General features: G+C 48.5%; 1 protein-coding gene across 5 annotated transcripts in view; it reads left to right on the top strand.

The window, feature by feature from the left end:
• Window positions 1-26,739, top strand: part of LOC144818631 (poly [ADP-ribose] polymerase tankyrase-1) — a 682,266-nt gene that overhangs the window by 250,079 nt on the left and 405,448 nt on the right. For all 5 annotated transcript variants that reach the window (XM_078676238.1, XM_078676237.1, XM_078676236.1 and 2 more), the window contains 2 exons: window positions 5,212-5,306; window positions 25,603-25,669. In XM_078676238.1, coding sequence (XP_078532364.1) covers window positions 5,212-5,306; window positions 25,603-25,669 — 162 coding nt within the window. The remainder of the gene's footprint in view (window positions 1-5,211; window positions 5,307-25,602; window positions 25,670-26,739) is intronic.

Raw genomic sequence — 26,739 nt, 5'->3', positions numbered from 1 at the left:
CTTTGTCAATTCTTGTTTAATTTTTGGTTCATACTGTATCATCATTCAACATGTTAAGTTGCGAAAAGTGTTAGAAGTCCCTTAAGCTCAAAGTAATTTTCTAATATTGGTAACCACCAGTAGCTAGTGCAAGATGATAAAACTGATTTATACCCTCTTTGACAATCTTGGTGCACTTTCTCTAGAACATGTGGCTTGAATTATGTTTTTTCATTTATTTTTCCCTAAAGTCCACACTCCCAAGCCTGCAGTATCCCTCTAAAATAGTTCCTCGCAGTTAAACATCCTGCAAGTAAGGGCCCCTATATTTGAAAAGATGCACTCCTTAGGATGATGCATAGTCTGAGTGTGTATCCTTCATCCCGACCTTCAGACTTCGGTAATGCTCCCATCTCCGGAGTTTGCCATCTGAGGATAAAACTTCATTGTATTCTTTCTTTATTTGGATCTGGTTCCTTTATTTCTGTTGATGAATTTTGTTTTTGTTTTAGGCACTAGCACAAATATTTGTTGACATATTTCAGTGTTTCTTCAGAACACAGTAGATTGATTTGATCAACATATAAATGTAGCTCTAAAAATACCAGTTTGTGTTATGAAATTTTGGAGCATGCACAGGTTTTCAGGTGTGCAGAGTAGTTAAAATATCCTGGCCTCTTATGAGTTGTTCCCGTGGGTGCAAATGCTTTGAAGACAACTTATACATTTTCATCTAATAGGCGTACTAAAGCTTTATTAAGACCATGAAAAACCTACTTTTAATGTGCTAAATGTGGCCTTGATTAATCATGATTTTACTGTATTGAAAAATAAGAATTCGCTTATAGCGTGTTTTTCCTTCGTATTCTTAATTACTTGGAAGTTTTAGCAGACGTGTTGAGTCTACTAAATGTACTGTGTTGATGCATTATAGTGTCTGGTAAATGCGGTCACAAATATAACATAAGTAACCTTAACTATTAGCAATATAGTGCTACTATAGTGTATGTATGGGTCTGTATATTTAGTTGAAGCTTACAAAGAAGAGTTACCCAAGCAAACCAGAAAGGACTGGGTGAGTATAATCAGAAAAAAAGGGGGTTTCCTTTCTGTGTTTTTCAGTTGAATCTAAACCATTTGGCAACAACAGATAGACTTAAACAATTTTCGCATGACATGAAAGGAATATAAAACACTGAAGGAACTTTATAGGTACATTTCTAACCAGTTTATTCTTAGAAAAGTCAGGTTAACATTTTTTTTTCCAATACACAAATTTAAAAACAATATAAAACCTATACGAAAACAATATGTATACAGTTGCTCTAAACAAAGATATCCTAGTTCTTATACAATTCTAGATTGATCTATACAACTTTGTTGGCAAATACTAAACATGTAGTGTGCAGTCTCATATTCTTATTACACAATATAAAAACATTTACAGTCCTTGTGTCGACGCGTTTCGGTGCTTTGTTATTTTGAGTCAAGTAAACACCTTCCTCAGGACAGATTTAGACAAAAACCAGGTAATTTCTTTTCTAAAAAAGGAGAATGCATACAGTTAGTCTTCAATATATAAAATATAAAAAAGTTCCTATCCTATACATGTCATGAGTCTATCTGCTTCAAACAGATCCTTATTGTATGTACTGATTTCATAAACGTACTCTTATTATGTGTTGATCTTTACTTTCTCATAATCATGGCTCATCAATTTGATTTTTCGAGTCCTTCTTTTGGTTCTGATTCATTTAAATCATAAACAGAGCTTCTCAGTCGATACTATGGTCATTTCCTTAGTAGCTTATGCGGACTTGGTGTTTTCGTTTACACTACAGTTTCATGGTCTTGTCCTGGTCAGCTCAGCTTTATCTGCAGGGTCCCACCTTAGCAAGCACCTTCGTTTCGCCGTCTCGTCCTCTCGCGTTTGAATCAGCGCTGAGCTGACCAGGACAAGAGGGAGATAAAGAAATAAACCCTGATAATCTATGAAGGAAACTCAAGGATAAAACTGTGACAGCTTTAGCTCACAGCAGCAGGAAGGCCACCAAACGTCCGAAGCGAGGCCATATCCATAAACTGGCACTAATGAAACTGTAGTGTAAACGAAAACACCAAGTCAGTAAATACAATAAGGATCTGTTTGAAGCAGATAGACTCATGACATGTATAGGATAGGAACTTTTTTATATTTTATATATTGAAGACTAACTGTATGCATTCTCCTTTTTTAGAAAAGAAATTACCTGGTTTTTGTTTTAAATCTGTCCTGAGGAAGGTGTTTACTTGACTCAAAATAACAAAGCACCGAAACGCGTCGACACAAGGACTGTAAATGTTTTTATGTTGTGTAATAAGAATGAGACTGCACACTACATGTTTAGTATTTGCCAACAAAGTTGTATAGATCAATCTAGAATTGTATAAGAACTAGGATATCTTTGTTTAGAGCAACTGTATACATATTGTCTTCGTATAGGTTTTATATTTTTTTAATTTGTGTATTGGAAAAAAAAATTTAACCAGACTTTTCTAAGAATAAACTTGTTAGAAATGTACCTATAAAGTTCCTTCAGTGTTTTATATTCCATTCATGTCATGCGAAAATTGTTTAAGTCTATCTGTTGTTGCCAAATGGTTTAGATTCAACTGAAAAACACAGAAAGGAAACCCCCCTTTTTTCTGATTCTATTTAGTTGAAGCTACCATGGTAAAAAAAGAATCTCATTCTCATCTGAACTCATATTAAGTTGTTTGTAGTGTCTTTCAGTTGTTTTTAAAAAATAAGAAAATGGCAAAAAATGATGCATTATATTTTGCAGCTGCAGTGTGTACATTACAATATCTGAAAGAGACTTAGTTCTAGATTCCTTACCTTAGAATTACCCCCAGGCGTCAGACTGGATCCAGAGACTTTTTTCTTAACAGTTTCACGGCGCGTCGGTATGTGGCGTCTGTCGACTACGCGTTTGGCGTCGGGATCGCTGGGATGATGTTGCGGTATCTACCTAGATGCCGCCCCCTGCGTGCTGATGTCGGTTCTTTCTTTTTTTGCGCCAGTCAGCGCCAGGCAGTCCGAGAGAGAGGTACCCATAGTGATTTTTTTACTTTTGTCCATCTTGTTTGAGTAAGTCGACTCCTGGTGCACGTAGGGATGTCCCATCGTCGGACCGACTTCAAGCCTTGTGACTCTTGTCACAAGTTGATGTCTGCCACGGACCCGCACCTTGTGTGCCTGGAGTGCGACCACGACCCGAAGTCGTGCTCCGACTGTCGGGCCGTGAACCCGAAGTCTTTGCGGGAGCTGTCCCGAAAGCTTTCTATTGTAATGCCCCAGTGGGACTTGAATCTGTTCTTAACTTACCTTATGTGTGCTCATTTCGAGCCACTACATAATTGTCCTCTCAGACTCTTGACCTTAAAGACTGCTTCTCTGGTTGCCTAATGCTCTCAGGGTGAGTGAGCTTCAGGCTCTTTCTTCTAAGCCTTCTTTCCTTGCTGTTCATCCAGACAAGGTTGTCCTTCGAACTTGACCTTCTTTTCTTCCCAAAGTGGGTACCTCTTTCCACATCGGACACACCATCACTTTGCCCACCTTCTTCCTGCCCGCATCCTTCCAAGGAGGAGGAGAGACTCCAAGGTCTGGATCCAAAACATTCATTATCCTTTTATTTGGATTACACTAAACAATTCCGAGTGGACGATCAACTCTTTGTTGGCTATGTAGGTGCCAAGAAAGGACAGGCTGTGCAAAAATGGAACATCTCTCTGTGTCGTCCTTTGCATTAAGATCTGCTACTCCATGGCTAAAAAGGAACCCCAGGGCGACGGCAGCCACTACTGCGTTGGGACGTGAAGTCTTCCTCAGTGATATCTGCCAGGCAGCCACGTGGGCATCACTGCACACGTTCACTAAACATTATTGCCTGGATAGTCAAGTCCGGAGAGACCGCTTCTTTGGCTGTTCAGTTCTCCAGGACTTTAGGGTGTGAACTTGGTTCACAGTCCCACCTCCGGTGTTGCTATTGCTGGGGTATCCATTCTAAGGTAAGGAATCTATAACTAATAGTCTCTTTCAGATGAACAAGTGAGTTACATTCGGTAACAATATATCTGTAAGAGACCTATATCAGTTAGATTCCTTACCGCCCCCACCCTTCCTCCCCTCTCTGCGAACAAACTTCTAGAGTAAGGGACTCCTTTTCAGGGCCCTAGTTTTGTGCACCAGTGGTCAGTGTCTTGCATGGCTGTGCGCTTCTAGCGTGGAATGTCATGTAAAGAACTGACGTCCGCACGCAGGGCGGCGTCTTAAGTAGATACCGCAATGTCATCCCTGTGATCACGTCGACGAATGCAAAGTCAACCGATGCCACCAACTGGCGCGCAGTGGTACTGTTAAGAAAAAATTCTCCGGATCCAGTCTGACCCCTGTGGGGTAATTCTAAGGTAAGGAATTGATAACTAATATATGTTTCTTACAGATATATCGCTATCGAAGAGAAGTAACTTGTTCATTTACACAGTTATCAAAGCTGCATCAGGCACCGCCTTATCAGCGAAACATAATTTTTTTTTTTTACACCCCGGTGTAGTGTATCACAATCTTTAAAGACCTTGTCTTTCAAACTGTACGATATTACCTGGTTCCTTACACCCTACAAAATAATAACGAATCGGATCGTGATTTTACATGATCCGCTGTAGTAACGAACAACTATAGTCATTTATAAATGTTTTTAACCCCTTCGAAGCTCATGACGGAACGGTTCCGTCATGAGCATCGGTCGAGCTGTGCTTATGACGAAACCGTTCCGTCATGACCACGCCCGTTTTTATTAGGGCTCAGCACAGGGGGGGGAATCTGGGCCGCACGGAAGAGGTTAATCTCACTTTAACATTCCACCAGAAGGTCCTGTGTCTCTCTTCACAGCCGTAGCAGTATACACTCAGAACAACATATAATATTGTACAATCACCACATATTACACAGATATAAATGCTACTGCTGAGGAATCCATTCACATGGACATATCAGAATCTTTTTAGTACTAGAAGTAACATTTTCCATGGTTCTTTTTAGACCAGTTGATGTGCTCTCTGCCCTGCTCTCTCTCTCTAATCTTGACATTTCTGCATAGTTGAGGAAAATCACACAGTTGTTTCCATTGTTTTAAATCCTTGTTTAAAATAAGTATGTTTTCTACAATGATGCTATCTTCTTTGTTGCAGTCCACTCCTTTGCATCTAGCGGCAGGGTACAACCGGGTCCGCATAGTGCAGCTGCTGCTTCAGCACGGTGCAGATGTGCATGCTAAAGACAAGGGGTAAGATTTGTTAAGATAATGTGTAGCAATGGTTGATGTTCATATGCGTTTTAGTATGTTGGTTGAACTGAGGATGTTAGATTATTAGAGTGTCAAAGCAAAATGAAGGCTTTTCTGTTAAGTGAGCTGATTTTAGTTTGTTACAATAGATAAAACTTTGGAAGCGATTTCTTTTTTGTGCAACTGGTATGAGCAGCTTTGCATGGCTGGGATATATTATTTAAAAAGAGTAAGCATATATGTTACGTGAATTTGTAGAGCACAGCTAATCAGCCATGAGGGTATCCAGGCGCTGAGTAGGGCAGGCCTCAGAGGGAGGAGGCAATCATGCTTGTTTCATCTGTAAGTGCCATATCTTGAGATTCCTTTGGATGTCCATGAGGGAGGGGGAGGTTCTGAGGTGTTTTGGGAGGTCATTCCAGGTCTTGTCGGAGAGGTATGAGAAGGAGCATCCTCCTTAAAATGTGATTAATAGTTTTAATTGGACCATCATTGCATCTTAAGGTAATTTGAGTGCTGTGGTTCTTTCTGCCTCGCAGAGTGCAGGAGGCAGCATAGGTTTTCAGACACTGAACACTAGTATCCTAAAACGATGCCCTTAGTGCTGCCACCAGGGCCATCTTGAAAGATAATGTCCATTGGAAGTAGATGAACTACAACACATCGGCTTTGAGGTTAATGCCAAGAAGCATATTCCACTAGGATTGAAATGACATAGCAACCAGACACACCCAGTGTGTTCTCAGAGAGAGACCCTTTTGAGAGATTTAATCCAGAAACGGATGGTTTTAGGGGGAGCCGTGCAAATCTTTGTTTGGGAACCTTGCCAGAAAGCAGACTACTTGCACTGGGCCCAGCAGCTTCTGTAGGAAACCTAGCTGAATAACGAGAATAAAATAAAACAGGATTTTCTCTTTAGAAGAAGCTGTGAGTGGAAGTTCTAAAGCATTAATGTTGGGAGGTTTTTTTTTCCTTTCTGATGCTATGGAAATTGTATTTAGTTTTCCGCTATTTGGAGACACATAATTACATTGCACCATCAAATAAATGTAAACTCTGTATGTTTTGTACCCTGTTCTCCTGAGCAAACACCTGAAGACAAAGCCTGCCTGCCTATGATTTAACATTGGATCTGCCCAAATCCAACTGGGAAAAGTAAATTATAGTTGGGGTCAAACTGATAGCAGAATTGAGGTCCCATTTGTTGAAGCAATGCATCACTTATCACAAACCTTTGTTATGTAAAATGAATTTTCTGTTTGGATTTCAAACTCAACAAACATTTCACATTAAATATTAGAATTTCCCTTAAACCAAGTTTGCAGTTTTAGACAGCTTATGCAGATCTGTAGAGCAGACTCAAGATTCTCAAGATAGACACTTCTGGCCTGGAGTTCAAGAGGTCTGTTAATTATACCTGGTGTGCATGTTGCCAGTGGTGATGCTTGACTCGATAGAAGTGACCAGGCTTGCATTTTTATTACCATCAACTCTGGTTGCACATGCCCAGTGAATCTCATTATAATTTTTCTTTTCCAACCATTCATTGCATAGTCTCTTGTTTTCACATCTCCTCTCCGGCAATTAAAGACCAAAGTTTGTGATGCTAGTAATCATTGTTACTGCTCCAAGCCTTCAGGGTGCATACAAGTTCGATGTTGTGCGGTTGAATGCAATGCCTTCTGTTCAAGGCACTCTGTGTGGAAAGTCACACGCCCCACTTTACTCTCCGATTTTGGCAGATTATTCCAGTATCTTCTCCAAGGAGGGCTTGCTATTGCTCCCCAAAGGAGCAATTGAGATTGTGCCCATGGCGGATCAAGGGATGTGCTGTTACTCCCTAATCAGAAGAGAGAAATGGAGATTTTTACTGGTCTTCAACACAAGATTACCAAACTCGTTTTTCAACAAGTTGTTAAAGATGTTGACCCTTTCATGGGTTCTGCTACACTTGAACCAAGAGGATTAGTAGGTATCGCTGGACTACTTGGATGGGTACTTTCATGTACTAGTCCTGCAGTGCCACAGTAAATATTGCTGTCATTTTGTGGTGGGGTCAGACCACTGTCAGGTTACCATCCTGACTTTCGGCCTTATGTCTACCTTCGGGTATTTACAGAGATCATGTCCGTTTTATCAGCCCATTTTTTCAGGGATACATGTATTCTTGTACCTTAACGACTGTCTGATGAAGGCGGGCTAACGTTAGCTGTAGAAACCCAAGACGACATTGTTCACCCTGAGATTTTCCATCAAGTAGTGCAAGTCCAAGGCAAAGAACATTAACCCCCTTACAAGCAAAGCTGTTTGTTGTGTTGTTTCTATTTGCCTGGGGCCAGTAGGAGATTATAGTGGCATTGTGAGCTAGCTGATATAAGAGGCCAACCTACTCGGTGGGGGTGTTCAGAATCAGTCTGATACCAATCCTACAGTGTATGCTGCCACTATAATCCCTGTTTTGAAAATTGACACTCAGTGCTGGGCTCAAAGATACAGCACTGGGATCTCTCCTGATAGCAGGTGAGTAATTTCGTTTTTGTTGATCGGCTGATTTTTAAGGAATATTTTAAAGTTGCAAAACTCTACACTTAGTAGAAATTCTGAGTGAAACCCAGCCAATGTTACCCTATGGAGAAAATCAAGTTATCGGTCTGTGGGTAAGTACTGTGCTGGCAGAGTTAAGGTTATGGGGGTAGACTCAAGGGTCTCCCAGGGTCAGGTAGGTACAGTTGTTACACCCTAAGCAGCACAGGAGCAGCCGGGGGCAGAGTTAGTAGGCTTAATGTTATCCTATGAAGGATAGGGGCCTGTGGTTGGTGGCTGCTAGCAGGCAGGCCACGCGGCTGTGGAAGCTGAGCTCCTGGTCACTTACTCAGGGTTAGTGGGGACGTAGAGTAGGATAGATGCTGCACTCCCAGTGGCACTCGGCGGCTAGGTGTAGGGTGCTTTTGGGCCTTTGGGCGCCCAATGTATTTCAATGGGAAAGCTGGAAGCTGAACAAAGGTTGCAGGCTCGGGGACAGAAATTCTTGAGGTGCGACCACTCCTTCGAGAGGTAAGTTGGGATGTTGTAGGATAGGTAGGCACCCCTTAGTTGGGCACAGGGGCCTGTGGGGCGCCATGTGCAGGGGTGTCTTTTGGTGTCGGGAAATCTCACCCTCAGCTGATCGAGGTTGGAGGTGTCCCTTGTTGTGAGGCTACAGGCATAGTCAGAAGCGTCCAGGAGGGTCCTTGAGGGCTGGATTCTGGGTCACAGTCGCCGGGGGAATGTCCGCGTGGTCTTTGTCCACTCAGGCACGGGCCGGGCTCGGCGGATGCAGTGTGTGCTGGATTCGCTGTTCCTGGCTGGCACCAGGGGTTGTTGCTGTTTGAGCAGAACCACTGTTCATGGGAGTCGCAGTCTTTAGATGAGCAAGGCAGTCGGGTCCTCCGGGGTTTTCGAGGTTGCTGACCACAGGAGACGCCGGGGTTTAGCAGGAGCAGGTTCAAGGATCAACAGCTGGTTCAAGGATCAACAGCCTGGTAGGGCTGGGGCCAAGTCGGTTGGTGTCGTCCTCTTGTTAGCAGCTGCACGGCAGGTCTTTTATTCTTCTTGTTCTTCTTGTTTCAAAATCGGGATCTGAGGAAAGAAGGTTCAGGGTGCCCCTAAATACTCAATTTAGGGGCGTTACAGGTAGGGAAAGAGCAGGGACCACTGGGTCCCTGTCCTGGGGTGAGTACACCCCCTATCCTGCCACTCTCTTCAGTGGGAGGGGGGCAGGATAGAGGAGCCTAACTCTGATTGGGTAGGGCTCACCATTCTCAAAATGTCGAGAGCCCGGAGTTGTGCTTTACCTGGCCGCCCCCACCTGAGGGGTGGGGTTGGCAGAGGCTGGCACACCACCTTTCCTTCCTTTTTTCCTGCCTGTCTTCCAGCCAGAGTACAGCAAGTGGTCTGGAGAGGCTCACAAAGACTGCATGCCTTTGAAGCCTCCCCTGCCCATCCTGGGGGAGGAGACCTAGCACCTCGTCCCAAGATGTGCATTGTTGCAGGCCCCAGAGATCGGAGAGCTCTGTACCCAGGAGTCCAGCAACATGTCTGCTGGAAGGCCGCCTAGGCAGCCACTCAGTCCAGACACCGGATGTGGGTTGGTTTCAGGGGGCAACTCTAAGCTGCCCTCTGTCGTGCATTGTACATTAAATCCCACACTGGCATCAGTGCAGGTTTAATGTGCTAAGAAGTTTGATACCAAACTTCTCAGACTCCAGTGTAGCCATTATGGTGTTGTGGGGTTCGTAATTACAACCTCCCAGCACCATATACTCTTAATGGCGTAGTGCACACAGCTAGAGGGGTGACTGAGGTATGCCAGGGCAGTGTGTTTGTGTGCATGGCACACAGGGATGTGTGCCATGTCGACTCTCTGTTTAGTTCTACACCAAGACACTCAGCCTGCAAAAGCAGTGTGTGTGTCAGGGTACAAGGCTTCTCTGGTCACAGTGCCCTGGGTTCCTAGGGTACCTTTTACCAGGGGCTGACCTGTGGCCAGAGATGCCATTTGGGTTTAGGCGTCAATGCAGTTTTAGGGAAGGAACACAGGCCCTGGGTACCTGATTGGCAGGAACCCAGGGCACACTCAGTCAAAGTACATCAGCAATTCAGCAAAAAGTGGGGGCATACCATGCAAGAAAGATGGCACTTTCTCACAGGGAGCAACTGACTACTTCTCCTGCGGTCTACAGAGTGATGGCCAGGAGATGAATACCAACTCTCTGCGTCCTGGCATTTCTCTCCACTCATTCGTTGCCAGAGAGCCTTGTTGTCCAGCCTCTTGGTCATTGAAACTAGCACCAGGAGCTTTGTCCACCACGCCCTGGACAGAGAATCCAATAGAATAGATTGTGAAGAAAAACTTTTTGGCTGGCAGTATGGCCATCCAATCTGAAAGAGTCACGTTAGTGATAGATTCCTTATCTTCGAATATCCCCAGCGTCCGATTGGATCCGTAAAGTTTTCATCAGCAGTACCCATGCACGTTGTACGGCTCCGCGTCCGTCGCTGCTGAGATGACGTCGCTGGAGCTACTTAGACGCGCCCACGCACACTGATGTCCGTTCTTTCTTTTTCCGCACCAGCAAGCGCAGATCCGGAGAGAGCGGTACCCCGTCACTTTTTGACTGAGTTTTTTGGGACTTTTGTCTCTGTTTTTTTCAGAATTCATACGCCAGGTGCATAGCGATGCCCGGTTTTAAGTCTTGTGCGGCCTGTCCCTGCACGATGTCTGTGTGTGTCTCTACTGCCTGGGGCACGACCATGACTCCGAGTTGCGCCCCCACGACTCCAAGTCACGACCCCACTGCCGGGCCATGGCTCCGTAAACTTGGTGGGAGCGGTCCCGAAAGTTGCTAGAGGCCCGCGAGTCGGTTCGCACCATTCCAGGTCCCGTTCCCGTGGGAAGTCGAGGGACCTGCCGCGGAGCCATCACCACCATTCTAAGTCTTCACACTCGGAGTCAGGTAATATGAAGCACAAGAAGTCAAAGAAGCGCCGTCCCCTAGCCGGTCGCGCGATGCCGCCGCCGCTGCTGGTGGCGCGATGCCGCCGCCGCCGCTGCTGGTGGCGCGATGCCGCCGCCGCTGCTGGTGGCGCGATGCCGCCGCCGCTGCTGGTGGCGCGATGCCGCCGCCGCTGCTGGTGGCGCGATGCCGCCGCCGCTGCTGGTGGCGCGATGCCGCCGCCGCTGCTGGTGGCGCGCTGCCGCCGCCGCTGCTGGTGGCGCGCTGCCGCCGCCGCTGCTGGTGGCGCGCTGCCGCCGCCGCTGCTGGTGGCGCGCTGCCGCCGCCGCTGCTGGTGGCGCGCTGCCGCCGCCGCTGCTGGTGGCGCGATGCCGCCGCCGCTGCTGGTGGCGCGATGCCGCCGCCGCTGCTGGTGGCGCCGCCCCTGCGGCTCAGGCGAAGCCTCCGCAGTTACCGATGGCCTACCCGCCTTTTCCAGGTGCATCGGCGACTCCGGCCAAGCTGCAGGAGTTCTTGTCAGCCATGGCACGTGTCTTCGGACCGTCGGGCCCCGCTGGTGCGCCTTCGGGCCCCGCGGGCCCGGCTGGGGGTCCTCGTTCTTCGATGTCGCCGGCTCTGGCCCGACATAGTCGACGACTTCGGTCCCAACAACGAGAGACCCCCCATAGATCCACTCATGGATCCACGTCCATGTCGGTTGGCTCGGTACGACCTCTACTGACAGCGGCGCCGCGACATCGGCCGACGCCGTCCATGGCCGCCTCCCCGACGTGGAGCCAGTGCAGGAAGGGTCGTTGACCGACGCCGATTCCAATGCTGTTTGGGAATTTCTTTCCCTTTCACTGACCTCTTTATGTTCCACCTGTTCTGCAGGCTGTGGAGGACGGAGAGGACTGGGAGGGGTCTGAGGACCCTCTCACAGCACAATGCGAGTTAGACCCGGACTGGGATGAGGCTCTGGGGGATGCAGGTGACTAAGATTATATGTCTGAAGCTGGCTCACTGTCTCCTTCTACCATGGCTACGGAGGAGGATGGTTCCTACTCTATGGCGTTGCGTAGGACGGCAGAGGCTCTCCACCTCGAGCTTCCTACAGTGGCAGTCAGGACTAACCTCCTGACAGGTGCTTCGGCCGGAGTCTTCTACGGAGCCGCCGCTGCCCTTTAAGGATGCACTCTTGGACGTACTTTTGGACACCTGGTCCAGGCCCAACACATGTGCACTGTGGATAAGAGCGTGGCCAGATGCCGCCGCCTGGCCCCGAGCGACCCGGTTTTCCTCTCCCAACACCCTACCCCCGAGAGCTTGGTTGTCCAAGCATCTGCGTCCCCGAGCGCGTTCCCTTCCGCACCTCCAGACAGGGAACCAAAAAAACTGGAGCAGTTTGGTAAGAAGATTTTTTCTTCTGCCAGTTCAGGACTGCAGTCTGTGAACACTGCATGTCTCTTGGGCTGTTATTCCCATTCCGTGTGGGATACGATGGCGTAAGTGCTGCCTCAGTGTCCGGTGGAGGCTCTGACTATACTCTCCCAAGCTATTGCTGAGGGGAGAGACGTAGCCAAGTTCACCATCCATTGTGGTCTTGACACTGCTGACTCTCTGGGCAGGGCGATTTCTACGACAGTGGCATTACGTCACCATGCCTGGCTGAGGACCACTGGCTTTTCTGGTGATGTCCAGAATGCATTGATGGACATGCCCCTTGATAGCACTCGCCTGTTCGGCGATAAGGCACATTGCGTGTTGAAACATTTTATGGACTCCCGGGCTAAGGTCAAGTCCTTGGGCCTTTCGGCCACACGCACTCCTTCCGCTTCTGCTCTTCGCTCCTTTCGTGTCCAAGGAATGGGCGCCCAAGCATGTTCGTTTCATAGCCAAAAGCCACAGCAACAGTCTCAGCACAGCTGTGGACGTGGGACCCCCAGAGGTGGGTCACGGGGCCAGCGTCCATCCATACACCCCCCCCCCCCTCTCCGCTGCCACTAAACCTTCCTAGTCCGGTGTTTCAGGCCCACCAGATGCCAGTGGGTGTCAGGATTCGCCATCAACTCCACCACTGGTGCACCATCACAATGGACAGGTGGGTTCTGCAGATTGTCCGACGGGGCTTCTCCCTCCCCTTCAAGACTAAACCCCCAGCCATGCCACCTCAATATCACCGCATGTTGGGGGGATCACTTGGCGCTTCTCCAGCAGGAAGTTGCAACCCTCTTGGCCAAGGGGGCCATCAAGCGCGTTCTGACGCCAGAAGTAGGTCGTGGTTGCTACTCCCACTTCTTCTTGGTTCCAAAGGCAGACAAAGGGCTGCGTCCTACCTTAGACCTTCGGAACATCAATTGCTTCCTCCGGAAGGAGAAGTTCAATATGCTCACGCTTGCTCAGGTCTTGTCTGCCCTCGACCCGAAAGACTGGATGGTAGTGTTAGACCTGCAGGACGCTTATTTTCATATCCAAGTCCTGCCGGCCCACCGGAGTTACCTGCGATTCATGGTAGGGCAGGAGCATTTTCAGTTCACCGTGCTCCCCTTTGGCCTTACAAGTGCCTCGGGTGTTCACGAAAGTGATGGCGGTGTCCGCAGCTCATCTGCGCCGATCAGGGGTTTCAGTCTTCCCCTATCTTGACGACTGCATGTTGAAGGTGGGCTCGCCCCAAACAGTCATCTCCCCCTACAGACTACGGCCGAGCTCCTCTTCATTGGGGCGGTTCTGGACACGGCGCAGTTTCGGGTTTATCCACCCGAACAGCGAGTCCGGGACATTCGGGCTATGATTCCGATCGTTCAGCCCTTGTCCTGGGTTTCGATCAGGACGACCTTGAAGCTGCGAGGCCTCATGGCCTCCTACATCCTGCTCACCAACCATGGCAGATGGCGTATGTGGGCTCTGCTGTAGGGCCTGAAATTCCAGTGTGCGCAGCACAAGGAGAACCTGTCCAGATCTCGGAGGGCACTGCGCAACAATTGCAGTGGTGGCTCACGAATCATTTCATTTCAATCTTTATTTCGACCAATTGGTCATAAAAGATACACATACATTAAAATCACATAAATTCTGTCACATTTGATAAAACATCAGTGCATGATTTAATGATCCACATCAAACATTATTAACAATGTTAAAAAAATAAAGCAAATCTACAGACTACCCAGCATTTTTTAAAAGATAATTACGCGTATACCACACATTTGTAAGGAATTTGGCAAGCGCAAAAACAATTGGGCCGGAAACATCACATTTTAAAATCCTATACATAGGTATATATTCCCTGCCACCCAAGTTCTTAATCAAAGGCAGCAACCAGTACTTTCTGGCTGCCTTATATGCTGGGCAGAAAAAGATCACATGTAAGTCATTTTCCTCTTTGTCGACGCAAAGGGGACAGTACTTAGTGGAAGGGACTTGCGACCAGGTGCTAGAAAAGGAGCGCAAAGGCAATGTACCGTATCTCCACTGTAGAAATAACTTTCTAGTGAGTACGGGATATATGGGATCAAAAGCCTTTTCAAGTGCGTAGAGATCCTTATTTTGCAGGAATTTGGAAGAAAGGGACCCCTCTGTCTGGGTAGCTAAAGCCCTTACCCTTTTGTGTTCATGATACAGATTCGCCAGAGATCTCTTAGAGATTGTAGGTGCTGTATCTGCTGGTTTAGTCCACAATTCGGGGAGCCCCAGATCTGTGCAAGTTGACTGGATATTTTGGACCCAGGGGATACTGAGCGCCTTAGGGTTTTTTAATAGTTCGACCAGTTCCGCCCTATAGTCGGCGAGATCGTCGCTGCTCCAAAGCCTGCGCCAGAAGGCAATGGGTCTTAGACTTATCTCGTCGGCGAGAGGCCGTAGCCCTAGATCAAGCCTCAGAGGGAGAAGTGGGGTGCTAGAAGGAAGTGTGGTAATTTGTCTTATGAATCTGTTTTCCGTGGATGACAGATTCCGACATGGGGTATGGCCCCACAGTTCAGCCCCGTACAGGATCGCCCCCCTGGCCTGTGCTTTATATATCTGAATTAGGGCCCCCAATGGGCGATAGGTCGAACCGGTCATCATCCGGGAGATTCCCCCGGTAATTTGTACTAGTTTAAGGTTAGCCCTAGTTTGATGGGTCCCCCAGGTCATATTTTCGTTGAGTGTCACGCCGAGATATTCAAACGTGGCTACTCTTTCCAGCCTTGCTGCTCCCAGCAGGGGATTCGGGCGCTGTTTGGGGCTTGGATTCAATACCATATATTTGGTTTTTGTGGCATTGATTTCCAGTCCTCTGTCCTGACAGAAGGCCACAAAGGCATCAAGTATCCTTTGGATGCCCATGGGAGATTTAGATACCAACAGCGTGTCGTCCGCAAACATTATTGCGGGCACACTGTTGCCATTTAGTTTGGGGGCATCTGTATAGTCGGTGGCGTTCAGATGAGCGATTACCCCGTTAACAAAGAGGCAAAACAGGGTCGGCGCCAGCACACAGCCCTGTCTTACCCCTCTGCCCACGGGGAATCTATCAGTCAGCTCCCCCGACCTCCCACACCTCACCTGGGCATAATTGTTATGGTGCAGCCTCTGCAAGGTCAATAAGATGTCTGGTGGTACGCCCATCCCTGCCAGAATGACCCAGAGTTTTCCCCTGGGCACAAGGTCGAAGGCGGCTCGTAGGTCCACGAAAATCGTGTACAAACTGCCACCCTCGAACCTCACTGTCTTCCAGTAGACCAGATTCAATCTAAAGACCTGGTCCACAGTCGATACCCCTTTCCTAAAGCCTGCCTGGTATGGACTGAGGGCGCCTGCCTCCTCGATCCATTCCTGAAGCCTATTCAGGAGGACCCTGCCGAACAACTTCTGCGCTACATCTATCAGGCTGATCGGTCTGTAGTTGGCTGGGAGGAGGGGGGATCCCTTTTTGAAAATCGGGACCACCTCAGCCCCCAGCCAAGTACCAGGGATTTCCATCCCACCGAGGATACCATTAAAAAGAGCAGCGAGGTAGGGCGCCCAGACGGTGGGCTCCTGCTTGTACAGGTCTCCCGGTAGCCCATCCAGCCCAGGGGCCTTCCCCGAAGCCAGGCCTGAAATGGCAGCGGTGACCTCGCTCAGTGTTATTTGATCCACCTGAAAGCCCTGCCTCTCTGGTTCAATTGACACAGGAAGTTCTCCGGTCTCAGCGCTGTATAAGGACTGGAAGTGGGCCTGCCACACTCCAGGAGCTATATTGGGCTCCACTGATGAATGTAAACTCCCTGATCCCCCATTCACCATTCTCCAGAACAGGCGTTGATCTTGCACTGCTAGGGCCTTAGTGAGTTCTTCCCACTGATTTTCCTCCCATTCTATTTTAGCCTGGGCGAGAAGTTTCTTGTAGGCTTGCCTATATTGCTTAAGGCGTTCCCCTCCTTTGCCTTCCTTTATTACTCCAAGGAGTTCTGTTTTGGCCCGTCTACAGCCACATTGTACCATTGGATTTTGCCTTGGCACCTCTCTCTTGACTTTCGTACCTTACATGTGAAGTGGGGTGCCGCAACTTTTATAAGTTCCTTGTGTGCATCAGACAATTTACTCCTTATATCTATATTACTTGCCCCACTATCAAGGTCCCCGACAATTTCCAGAATAGGGGTAATCTCTGCATAGAGCAGTGTGAGTTTGTCCTTTTTTGTAACCATATGCTCCCACCTAATTCTTCTCCTACTGTTGTCTATGAGGAGCATGGGGTGGTTCCCTTCTTCCTGGGTCACTAAGCCCTGAGGTGCTGGATGAACAAGATCTAGCTCAAGGGCATTGTGGTCACTATCCAGCCTGTCTATTACCCTAAAATCCAGTATAGTTGACCACCTCGCTAGTTGGACCAGAACATAGTCCAAGTGTGACTCTCTTCCCCGGCGGTTATAGGTATTTTTACCTGGTATGTCCGAGTTAACTCTCCCATTGCACGCTCTAAGTCCATACCTTAAGGTGAGGGCAGTGATTTGCAACGCTAATGGGGTCCAGGCTTTCGGAGATGGAACATCAACCCCTGGTACTGCCCACCTAGCTTCTTCATCTGATAAGAACCCTTCCTGGAGGCCGGGGAGTGGCTCAAAGTGAGAATTAAAATCCCCACCCACCACATAGTATGAGTCAGTCACGAATCAGCATTGGGTCATCAGCAGATCCCGCTCTCTTCCCCAACCAGAGCACACAGTTATGATTGATGTGTCCCTCCTGGGATGGGGCGGCCACATGGGAGAAGCTTAGAGCAGAGGCCTCTAGTCTCCGGTGGCGTCCCGACTCCATATCAAACTTATGGAGCTTCGGGCGATCCTTCTTGCACTGAAGGCATTCCTTCCCTGTGTCAAGGGGAAGGTGGTGCAGATGTTCAGACAACACCACCGCCATGTGGTGTTGCAATAAACAAGACGGGTGGGGTCGTGGACCCTATGTCAGGAGGCTCTGCTGTGGTAAATAAATTGATGCGCAGGGGGCACGAATACATATTTATATTTGATTTTCCTCACTACGCCTCTGGACATGGCTGGAACGTCAAGGCATTTTGTTGACGGTTGAACACCTGGCAGGTTCTTTGAACGCCAGGTCGGATGAACTCAGCCGCCGGTGCCTGATGGAGCACGAATGGCGTCCTCACCCCGAGGTGGTGCAAGGTCTCTTTCGACAGTGGGGAGAGCCTTGGTTAGATCTATTTGCCACCGAAGAGAACGCGCAATGTCAGCTGTTCTGCTCGTTGGAATTTCCAAAGCCGCACTCACTCGGCGACGCTTTTCGTCGCGAGTGGAACTGTGGTCTATATCCCGCCTTTCTGCCTATACCACTTCTACCCAGAGGGCTGAAGATCGGGCCCAAGTCATTCTTGTGGCTCCGGACTGGGCTTGAAGAGTTTGGTATCTCGAGCTACTCAGTATGAGCATGGATCCCCCGATCCGACTGCCTCTTCAGGAAGATCTTCTGTCTCAGCAGCAGGGATCGGTCCTCCACCCGAACCTGTTCAATCTCCACCTACAGGCGTGGAGATTGAGCGTCAACAGTTGATTCCATTTGACTTGCCTCCTGAAGTCTGTGATGTCATTCTGCCGGCCAGGCATCCCTCCACTAAATCGGTAAATGCCGGCAGGTGGAACAAATGTGTGGAATGGTGCAAAGCAAAGGCTGTGGATCCCCTTTCTGTCCCTCTTTCTTTGGTCCTTTTGTTCCTTCTTTCTCTGGCCCGGCAGGACTGTGTTCTGGGCACTATTAAGGGCTACCTTTCTGCAATCTCTGCCTTTCTCAGGCTCCCTGATCAACCCTCTCTTGTCAAGTCCCCTGTTAATATATTACTCAAAGGCATTACTCACCTTTTCCCTCCTCCTCAGTTTGTGATGCCGCAGTGGGACTTTAATCTGGTTCTTACTTTTCTGATGTGCGCTCCTTTTGAGCTGCTTCACAACTGTCCTCTTCGTTTATTGACTTTGAAGACTGCTTTCCTGGCTGTCATCACCTCCGCTAGGCGTGTGAGTGAGCTCCAGGCTCTATCCTGTGAGCCTCATTTTCTGTCGGTTCATCTGAACAAGGTTGTGCTTCACACTCGTTCTTCCTTCTTGCCAAAGGTTGTTACTGCCTTCCACATTGGGCAAACTATCACCTTGCCAACTTTCTTTCCGCCTCAGGTTGCAGGTAAATTTTATCGCGTTACTTTTGTAATCCAGTACTGGGCTTCTAGGGCCAGCACTGGGGTATGAACTTAAAACAGGTAATTGCGTTTCAGTATTTCGTATGATTTTTAAAGAATGTTTCAAGTTTTCAAAAGTAGGCACTTGGAAGAAATTTTATAGAAAAGCATACAATGAGTTCCTATGGAGGAAATACAGATTACTGGTAAACCCGGTAAGGATTACTTTTGCGGTACAGTACTGGACTGCAAGGTACAGTACTGGCTTCTCGCCTGCTTGCAGGTGAGTACTTCGGAATTTGGACTTCGGCTGATTTTATATGAATATTTGCAGTTTTCAAAACTTCACACTTAAAACATTTTCGAGTCAAAATGGGTCAATGTTATCCAATGGCAGTTAAGTGAGGTACCGGTTTCCAGGTGAGTATTTGGCTGGTGAAGTTAAGCTTCCAGGTATAGACTCAGGGGTCCCCCGGGGTCAGGTAAGTACAGTCTGTTCCGCCCCTACCGGGTGTAGAGGCTGTGGGAGATGGGCTCCTGGTCACTTGTTCAGGGCAAGGGGGGAAGTAGGATAGGACAAAGGTGGCACAGCCAGTGGCACTCGGGCGGCTGGTTGCAGGGTGCTCTTGAGCCGTGGGGCGCTCAATGTTATCCAATGGGAAAGGTCAAAAAGGAACAAAGGCTGCAGGCTCGGGGACAGACTCTCTAGGGGCGACCAGCACTTCGAGAAGTAACTTGGGATCTTGGAGCACAGGTAGGTACCCCAAAGGGAGGCACAGGGGGCATAGGGCGCCGGGTGCAGGGGTGTCTTTGGGTGTCAGAAAAGCTTACCCTCAGCTGGTCGTGGTTGGGGTGGCCCCTGAGTTCTGAGTCTGCAGGCGTCGGCTGGTTCCTCGAGGAGGGTCTTTGGGCACTGGACTTCGGGTCCCAGTCGCAGGGGGGGGGGGGGGGGCGTCCTCGTGGTCTTGGTTCGTTTGGGCCGGGCCCGGCGGGTGCAGAGTGGGCTGGTCCGGAGCTTCCTGGTTGGCACCAGGTGGGTTGTTGCAGCAGACCCTCTGCTGATGGGAGTCCCAGTCTTTAAGAGGGTCAAGGCAGGCAGGTCCTCCGGGTGTCCCAAGGTTGCTGTCCGCAGGAGTCGCCGGGATTAGGCAGGAGCAGGTTCCAGGATCGACAGGCCGGTAGGGCTGGGGCCAAGTCAGTTGGTGTCGTCCTGTTGTTAGCAGCTGCACTGCCGGGTCTTCTTCTTCTTGATCTTCTTTCTTTTTTTCGTATCGGGATCTGAGGAAGGAAAGTTCAGGGAGCCCCTAAGTACTGACTTTAGGGGCGTTACAGGTAGGGCAAGGGCAGGGACTAATGGGTCCCTGTCCTGGAGTGAGTACACCCCCTAGCCTGCTCCACTCCTGTGGGAGGGGGGCAGGAGCCTAGCTGGGATTGGGCAGGGCTCCCCATCTACAAGATGGCCGGAGCCCGGGGTCGTGCTTCACCTACTCTCCCCCATCTGAGGGGCGTGGTTGGCACAGGCTGGCACCCCCCCCTTCCTGACGTATTTTTTCCCGCCAGTCTTCCCGCCAGTGTGGGGGTTAGAACTGGTGGGGGCCAGTTGCTGGGTACAGCAAATGGTCTGGAGAAGCTCACAGAGGTGGCATGCATTTGAAGCTTCCCCCCTGCCCATCCTGGGGAAGGAGACAGAGCACCTCGCCCAGGATGTGCATTGTTGCAGGCCCAGGAGAGCGGGGCTCTCTACCCAGGGGACCAGCAACATGTCTGCTGGGCGGCAGCCTCTGCAGCCACTCAGCCCAGACGTGGATTGTAGGTTAGGATTTCAGAGGGCATCTCTAAGATGCCCTCTGGTGCATTTTACATTAAATCCCACACTGGCATCAGTGCGGGTGTAATGTGCTGAGAAGTTTGGTACCAAACTTGTCAGTCTTCAGTGTAGCCATTATGGTGCTGTGTAGTTCGTAATGACAACCTCTCAGCACCATATACTCTTAATGGCATCACTGCACTTACAGTCCCCAGGAATGGCCCTGGGTACAGTAGGGCCACAGGGCTCATGCACCTGTGCCCACACCTCTGGCATACGGCACCCAGCTAGACTGAAGTATGCCAGGGCAGTGGGTTCTGTGGGCATGGCACACAGGGATGTGTGCCATGTCGCCTCTTGGTTTAGTTCTATACTTGGGCACTCAGCCTGCAAAGGCAGTGTGTGGGTGCCAGGGTACAGGGCCCCTGAGGGTGGCACAATAAGTGCTGCGGCCCTCAGGGGTCTTCTCTGGTCACCATGCCCTGGGTTCCTAGGGTACCATTTACTAGGGGCTGACAGGTGGCCAAAGATGCCAATTGGGTTTTTAGTTTCAGCACAGTTTTAGTGAAGGAACACAGGCCCTGGGTACCTGGTACCTGGGTACCTGGTTGGCAGGAACCCAAGGCACACTCAGTCAAAGCACATCAGCAGTTCAGAAAAAAGTGGGGGCATACCAAGGCAAGAAAGATGGCACTTTCTCATAACAAGTTACTTGTGTAACGATGTATCTGGAAGAGATGTTAGTGATGGATTACTACTCCACCCATCCTCTCCGTTCTGCGAACTGATTTCTGTAGTTAAGGTCATCCCTTTTAGGGCCCTTAGTTTCAATACACCAGTGGTCAGTATCTTGCATGGCTCTGCGTTCCTGGCGTGGAAAGTTGTGTACAGAACGAACGTCAGCGAGTGTGGGCGCGTCTTAGTAGTTCCAGCGACCTCATCTTGGCGACTACGATGCCAACGACGTATGCGAAGCAGTACGACGCCTACCGACTCGCAGGGGTACTGCTGACGAAAACTTTCTGGATTCAGTCTGATGCTTGAGGATATTCTAAGGTAAGGAATCTATTACTAACTAATGTCCTTACTGATATATCGTTACACAAGTAAGTAACTTGTACATCTCTTTAATGCAAAATGTTTGATGGGAGATTCTACTTAAGCCCTATGGGACATACCACAACTGGTAACCGTGAACGTGCCTGACCACCTTCAACCCGGCTTCACACAGTTAGTAAGGGATGGATAAACAACCAATAAACCAGTCATTTAGACTGGTTTAGATGCTGCATAATCCGTGCCAGCATGCGTTGCTCAGAAACTAGTTTTTTTGGGGAGATGTCAATTTTACCTGAATGGGTTTCCCGTTTATTTGGTCATGTGTATTTGCAGTAAAAATGGATTCAGATCTGAAAAGATTTGTGGAGAACAAGACCAGTGTTAGGTCGCTGGGCCTACAGACTCCGCAGCAGCAAGGTTACAGGCTATACTGGAGATTTTGAGGCTTCTCTAGAGGTTTCTCCTTTCGAGGCAGACTGCGAACTCAAAGCTCCCAACATTAACAAGCCAAACCACTGGAATGCCAATATTGAGGATTTTTCAACGGTAGAGGCAGTCGTAACACAGGGCTCCAATTGGAGAATGGGTATCCTCCTTTTCACAGGCTTTGAGTGCCATCACTTGAGGCCACTGCATTTTGCAGATTGTGGAAAAAAGGTGTGCTTTACCTTGTCAGCAGGCTGCTACACTCATACCCACTCTACTGTTTCCCCTCACTCAGCAAACCACCTTCTGATCCTTAAGCAGGAGTTTGAGATCTTAATGTAAAAAAGGGTAGTGGAACTGGTGCCAGAGCAGGAACGTTTCAAGTGCTGCAATTCCAGGACCTTCCTGATTTAAAAAAAAAAAGGTGACAGTCATTATCTGATCCTAGATCCAAGGTTTCTGAAATGGTTTTTGAGAAAGAACAAGGTCAAAATGCTGTCCCTAGTCCCAAGTGTTACTTGCGCTGGAAGCAGGAGACTGGATGGTGTCTGTCAACTTTAAGGGTTTATATTTTCATACACCAATTCTGCGGTCGCACAGTAAGTAGCTACACTTCATGGTCGGATCAGCATATTACCAGTTTCCAGACTTTCCATTTGTTCTTACTTCAGTTACAAGTGTTTACACAAAGTTAATGACAGTGGTTGCAACACATCTCAGATGCACAGGAGACTCAGTGTTTCTTTAGCTAGACAAGTGGCCAATCAAAGCGGGGTCTCCTGAGGTGGTGCAGCACTTGAAAGTCCCAGCGTTTCTGCTGTTCAGCTTGGGCGTTTTCGTCACCAAGCCGAAGTTTCACATTGTGCATTTTTGGTGCATCCTGTTGATGGGGGCAATGCTGGACACTACATCAAATTGGACCATTCCACATCCTCAAAGGTTACAAGATATTCAGAGTATGAGTCTGATGTTTCACAATATAAAACAGGTTTCTGTCCTGATGGTCTTACACCTGCTAGGTCTGCTAGCTTCCAGCATTTTGTTAGTCACCCACACATGCTCCGGTGGTGCCTCCACAAGCTGTGGTTTTAGCATTGTGGAAATTGCAAGGATGCTGTCAGAATGACTGGGGACACTGCAGCTAATTTAATGTGGTGGAATGTTGATGGCATCCTGGTTCAAGGGGTGGCCAATCCAGCTACCACCAGCAGTGTCATCAGTCATCACAGATGCTTCTACACTCTCTTTGGAGCTCATCTGGAGGACCCGGTGCTCAAAGGCCTCTGATCTCCGTAAGAGGGGATTTTTCACTTCAATATACGGGAATCATGGTGGATTCAACTGATGTGCAAAGTCTTCCTGACATGCCTTTGCTGTTAGTCAGTGCAGATCTTGACACACAGCACAACCGCTAGGTGGTACATCAATAATCGTGGGGTATAGAGTTGCATCTTCTCTGTTGAGAAGCCCTATGACTCTGGTCTTGGGTGAATCAGATCTGGCTGATTGCCACTCCTCTGGTTGGGTTTTGAATTAAGTGGTCAGACTCACTTGGCGTCACCTTGCCGACCACGAGTGGCGACTTCACTCAGAGGTAGTCTAATTAATCTTCAGTCTTAAGGGAACACCTCCTGAGTCTTTCTGCTACCCACAACAGTGCTCAATGCCTGGTGTTCTTAGCCCTCCAATATCCTTTGCAGGATCCTTGCACTTAAAGTGTAACTTTCTGCTTCAGTACTTGCTTTCCCCCTTTACCCTTGATTCCTCGAGTGCTGAGGAAGATTCACCTCAACTGGGCCCAAGTTATCTTAGTAGCCCCATACTGGCCAAGAACAATGCGTTATGTGGATATGATGCACTTATTCTTGTGTCCCCTGCTCTTTTTCCCTCCCAAGGTAAACCACCTCTTACCATCGCTGCAGCATGTGTTGCACCCCATCTTCCAAAATCCCTACTTTCATGTCTGGATATGAAGGTGGGTAACCTGAATCCTTTTTCTCTACCTCCTGAAGTGTTAGATCGTATTTTAAGTGCCCACAGAAACTCCACCAAAAACTGTTTGTTCTGGGAGATGGAGTAGGTTTGTTCAAACCACTAATAGTTATGAGATTTCTGAAGGGTCTTACCAAACCTTTTCTGCCTCATAATGCCACAATGGTATCTTAATTTGGTTCTTACTTTTTTAATAAGTTATGTTATCCGGGGTTTTATAAAGCGCACAGCTACTCTACTGCTTGCCCCGGCGCTGGGTGAGTATGACTGAGCTAGACAGAAGGAACCAAGAGTACAAAGGGCAAAGTGTTACGTTATTGCTGAAACATCCATGTTTTTAGGGCTTATGTTCCCCAATCAAACCATTGCACAGTTGTCAGTTGTGACTGCTCACTTTGAAAACTATTTTATTTGTAGCTATAACCTCGGTAAGTATTGTTGGTTAGTTGCAGGTGAGGAGCGTCAAGCCTCCTCTTCACTACCTTCTTTCCTGACTCTATGGTTCTTACAATTATGGCTGCTTTCCTGCCTAAAGTGGCCACACCCTTTCATATGGTGCAGTCTATCACCTTATCCACATTCTTGCCTCCTCCACATCCTACTAAAGAGAATGAGAGGCTTCATAGGCTGGATCCTGAGAGCGGTTCGTTTTTATAATGACCTTACCCTAGACTTCCAGATTGACAATCAGCTTTTCATAGAACAACACTGACAAGATGAAGGGCAAAACCATCCAGAAGAGGATGTTCTCAAGGAAGATCGACGTATGCAATACGTATGCAATATCTCGTCTCACAAAAAAGTACTAGAGTACGTCAGAGCTCACTTCACCAAAGCATTGACGTCATGGTGGCGTCGCTTCTCGTGCCAAAGTGGAGCCAGAAACGCCTTACGGCGTTGAGACCTATTGAAAGGTTTCTGGATTCAGTCCAGTGCCTGGGATATTTAAGAGTTGGGGAATTTGCATGTAGATATAGTTTCCACCAGAGCGATTGTTACCGTAGGTAAGTACCTTTATCATTTGCGGGAGTTCTGATTATATGAACATTCATGTTTTTTTTCCATTGACTTTGTCTTCAGACCATTTATAGTACCATAATTATGTACTGCATTTTCCCAGTGTGAGCAGTATTGGTTTTTGAATAGCCTGTCTACTGCCTCTTGCCTCAGAAAAGCACCCCCTGATCTGAATTGTCTAAGGAGAAGGAATCATTTTGGGGAAAAGTCATACAGCATTCTGCTCAGCATCTAAACTTTAGAATACTCTTATGAAATGGAGTGATTGAAAAAACAAACAAAAAGCCACTCCAGTAACCGGATGAGCCCCTTATGGCTGACCAGTTTGGCCCGGAGCATTCTGGCTTGTGTCCCTGATGCAGCTGTTAGAATGCATGAAATCTGGGATAAGATACCGCATAACATCCATTTGAGCCACAAGGTTGACACAGTGTTTTAAAAAGAAATGTCACAATAACAAAATTAACACCTTGCGTGCAGTGCCGATTTCCCCCCGGTGCTGGACATTCCAGAACAGGGTGTGGTCGTGACGGAACCAGTCCGTCATCAACACAGCTCAACCGTGACTGATGACGGAATGGTTCCGTCACAAGCATCGAAGGGGTTAAAACAAATAATTGGAGAATTAGCCTGTTACCAGAATAGTTTGACCATGCATTGCAGTTTTGCACTTTCCAACAACTCATTCTTTTGGGTCTCAATTGCTGGAGTATGCTGAATGTTCCTAGCTGTTTTAATGCAGTGTGTGGGTATGGAGTACATTTGTGCATGGAGCTGTATTGTAAAGCCTTCTGTTTTTCTATGCTTATTTTGTTGTCTTTTGCTTGTGCACAGTACGTTCAGCGAGGGTTGACTTTATTTTGTTTTTTCTAGTGGACTTGTGCCGCTACATAATGCGTGCTCATATGGGCATTTTGAGGTCACAGAATTACTTCTTAAGGTAAGCTTTAGACTATATTTTGTTGTATAATTTAATGTCGCTTCTCATTCTGTCGCAGTGTGCTAGGCTGAGGTAAAACCTGTGTTGTCAGCATACAGTTCTCCTGGTTGTCATTTTATATATTGGTGTAAGAATTTGATAAAAAAGACAGTATTTAAGATCTGCTGCACTGTTACCCACCTTAATAAAATGCATTGTTTTGAATTTTATGTAAAAGAAAATTATAGGGAGTGGAATTTCGCACAGTAAAATAAAGTTGTTACAGGACTTGTGTGTTGAAGCAGTTTTTTTAGGTTTTGCCTGGCGAAAAGATGCGCTCTGCGCATCTTTTTCGCGCAGGCGAAATCCTGATGAGAACTGTAGTGTGGCTTTGGGTCGGCCCTCGTCATTCATTGGCTGGCTCCATAAATGGAGCCTAGCCATTGGACGAGGGGCCTGTCCGTCAATGCCGGACCAGATTCGGGGGCGTTCCCGAGATTATTTGGCTTTTGCCGACGTCACGCGACGTCAGCCGAAAGCCGGGAACGCCCCCGAATCTGGTCCGCCATTGAAGGCACCCGGAAGAAGTCCAGGTGAGTGCTTGCTTTGTTTTTTTGCTTTTTACCGCTGCCTCGGCTCCCGTTCCCGCCCCCCTACCGCTGCCTCGCTCTCTGTGTCTCCCCGGCCCCGTTCCCGCCCCCCTACCGTCTTCCCGCCCCCCTCCCGCTGCTTCTCACTCCAACAACCACGAGGATCAGAGCACTGCTGTCTATTGTGCGGCTGCCCCCGGCAGGTGACAGCGGACCCCCAGCTGGGCTCTCAACCCACCCCCTTCGCCGGGATCTTTCAGGCATAGCCCACGCCCCCCATCACACACACATCCCCGTCCCTGCCAGCCAGGCCGTGGCAGGGCGCCTCTGCTTTATAGCGCCTATCAGTGCTTTGTATTTGTGTGATAGCGCTTTTACCTACAGCCCCCACCCCCGGCGACATACCTCCGTCCTCCCCGCATCCAGAGCCCTCGCCCCGCTGCCTGGGTCCTCCGCGCTCTGAGCCCGCCGGTCACTCGTGGAGCAGGCTGCAGATGCGGC

This window comes from Lissotriton helveticus, chromosome 2_1 (assembly GCF_964261635.1).
Source record: "Lissotriton helveticus chromosome 2_1, aLisHel1.1, whole genome shotgun sequence".
Taxonomy (NCBI): domain Eukaryota; kingdom Metazoa; phylum Chordata; class Amphibia; order Caudata; family Salamandridae; genus Lissotriton; species Lissotriton helveticus.
The sequence above is the reverse complement of the archived record's forward strand: the minus strand, read 5'-3'. Positions and strand labels throughout refer to the sequence as shown.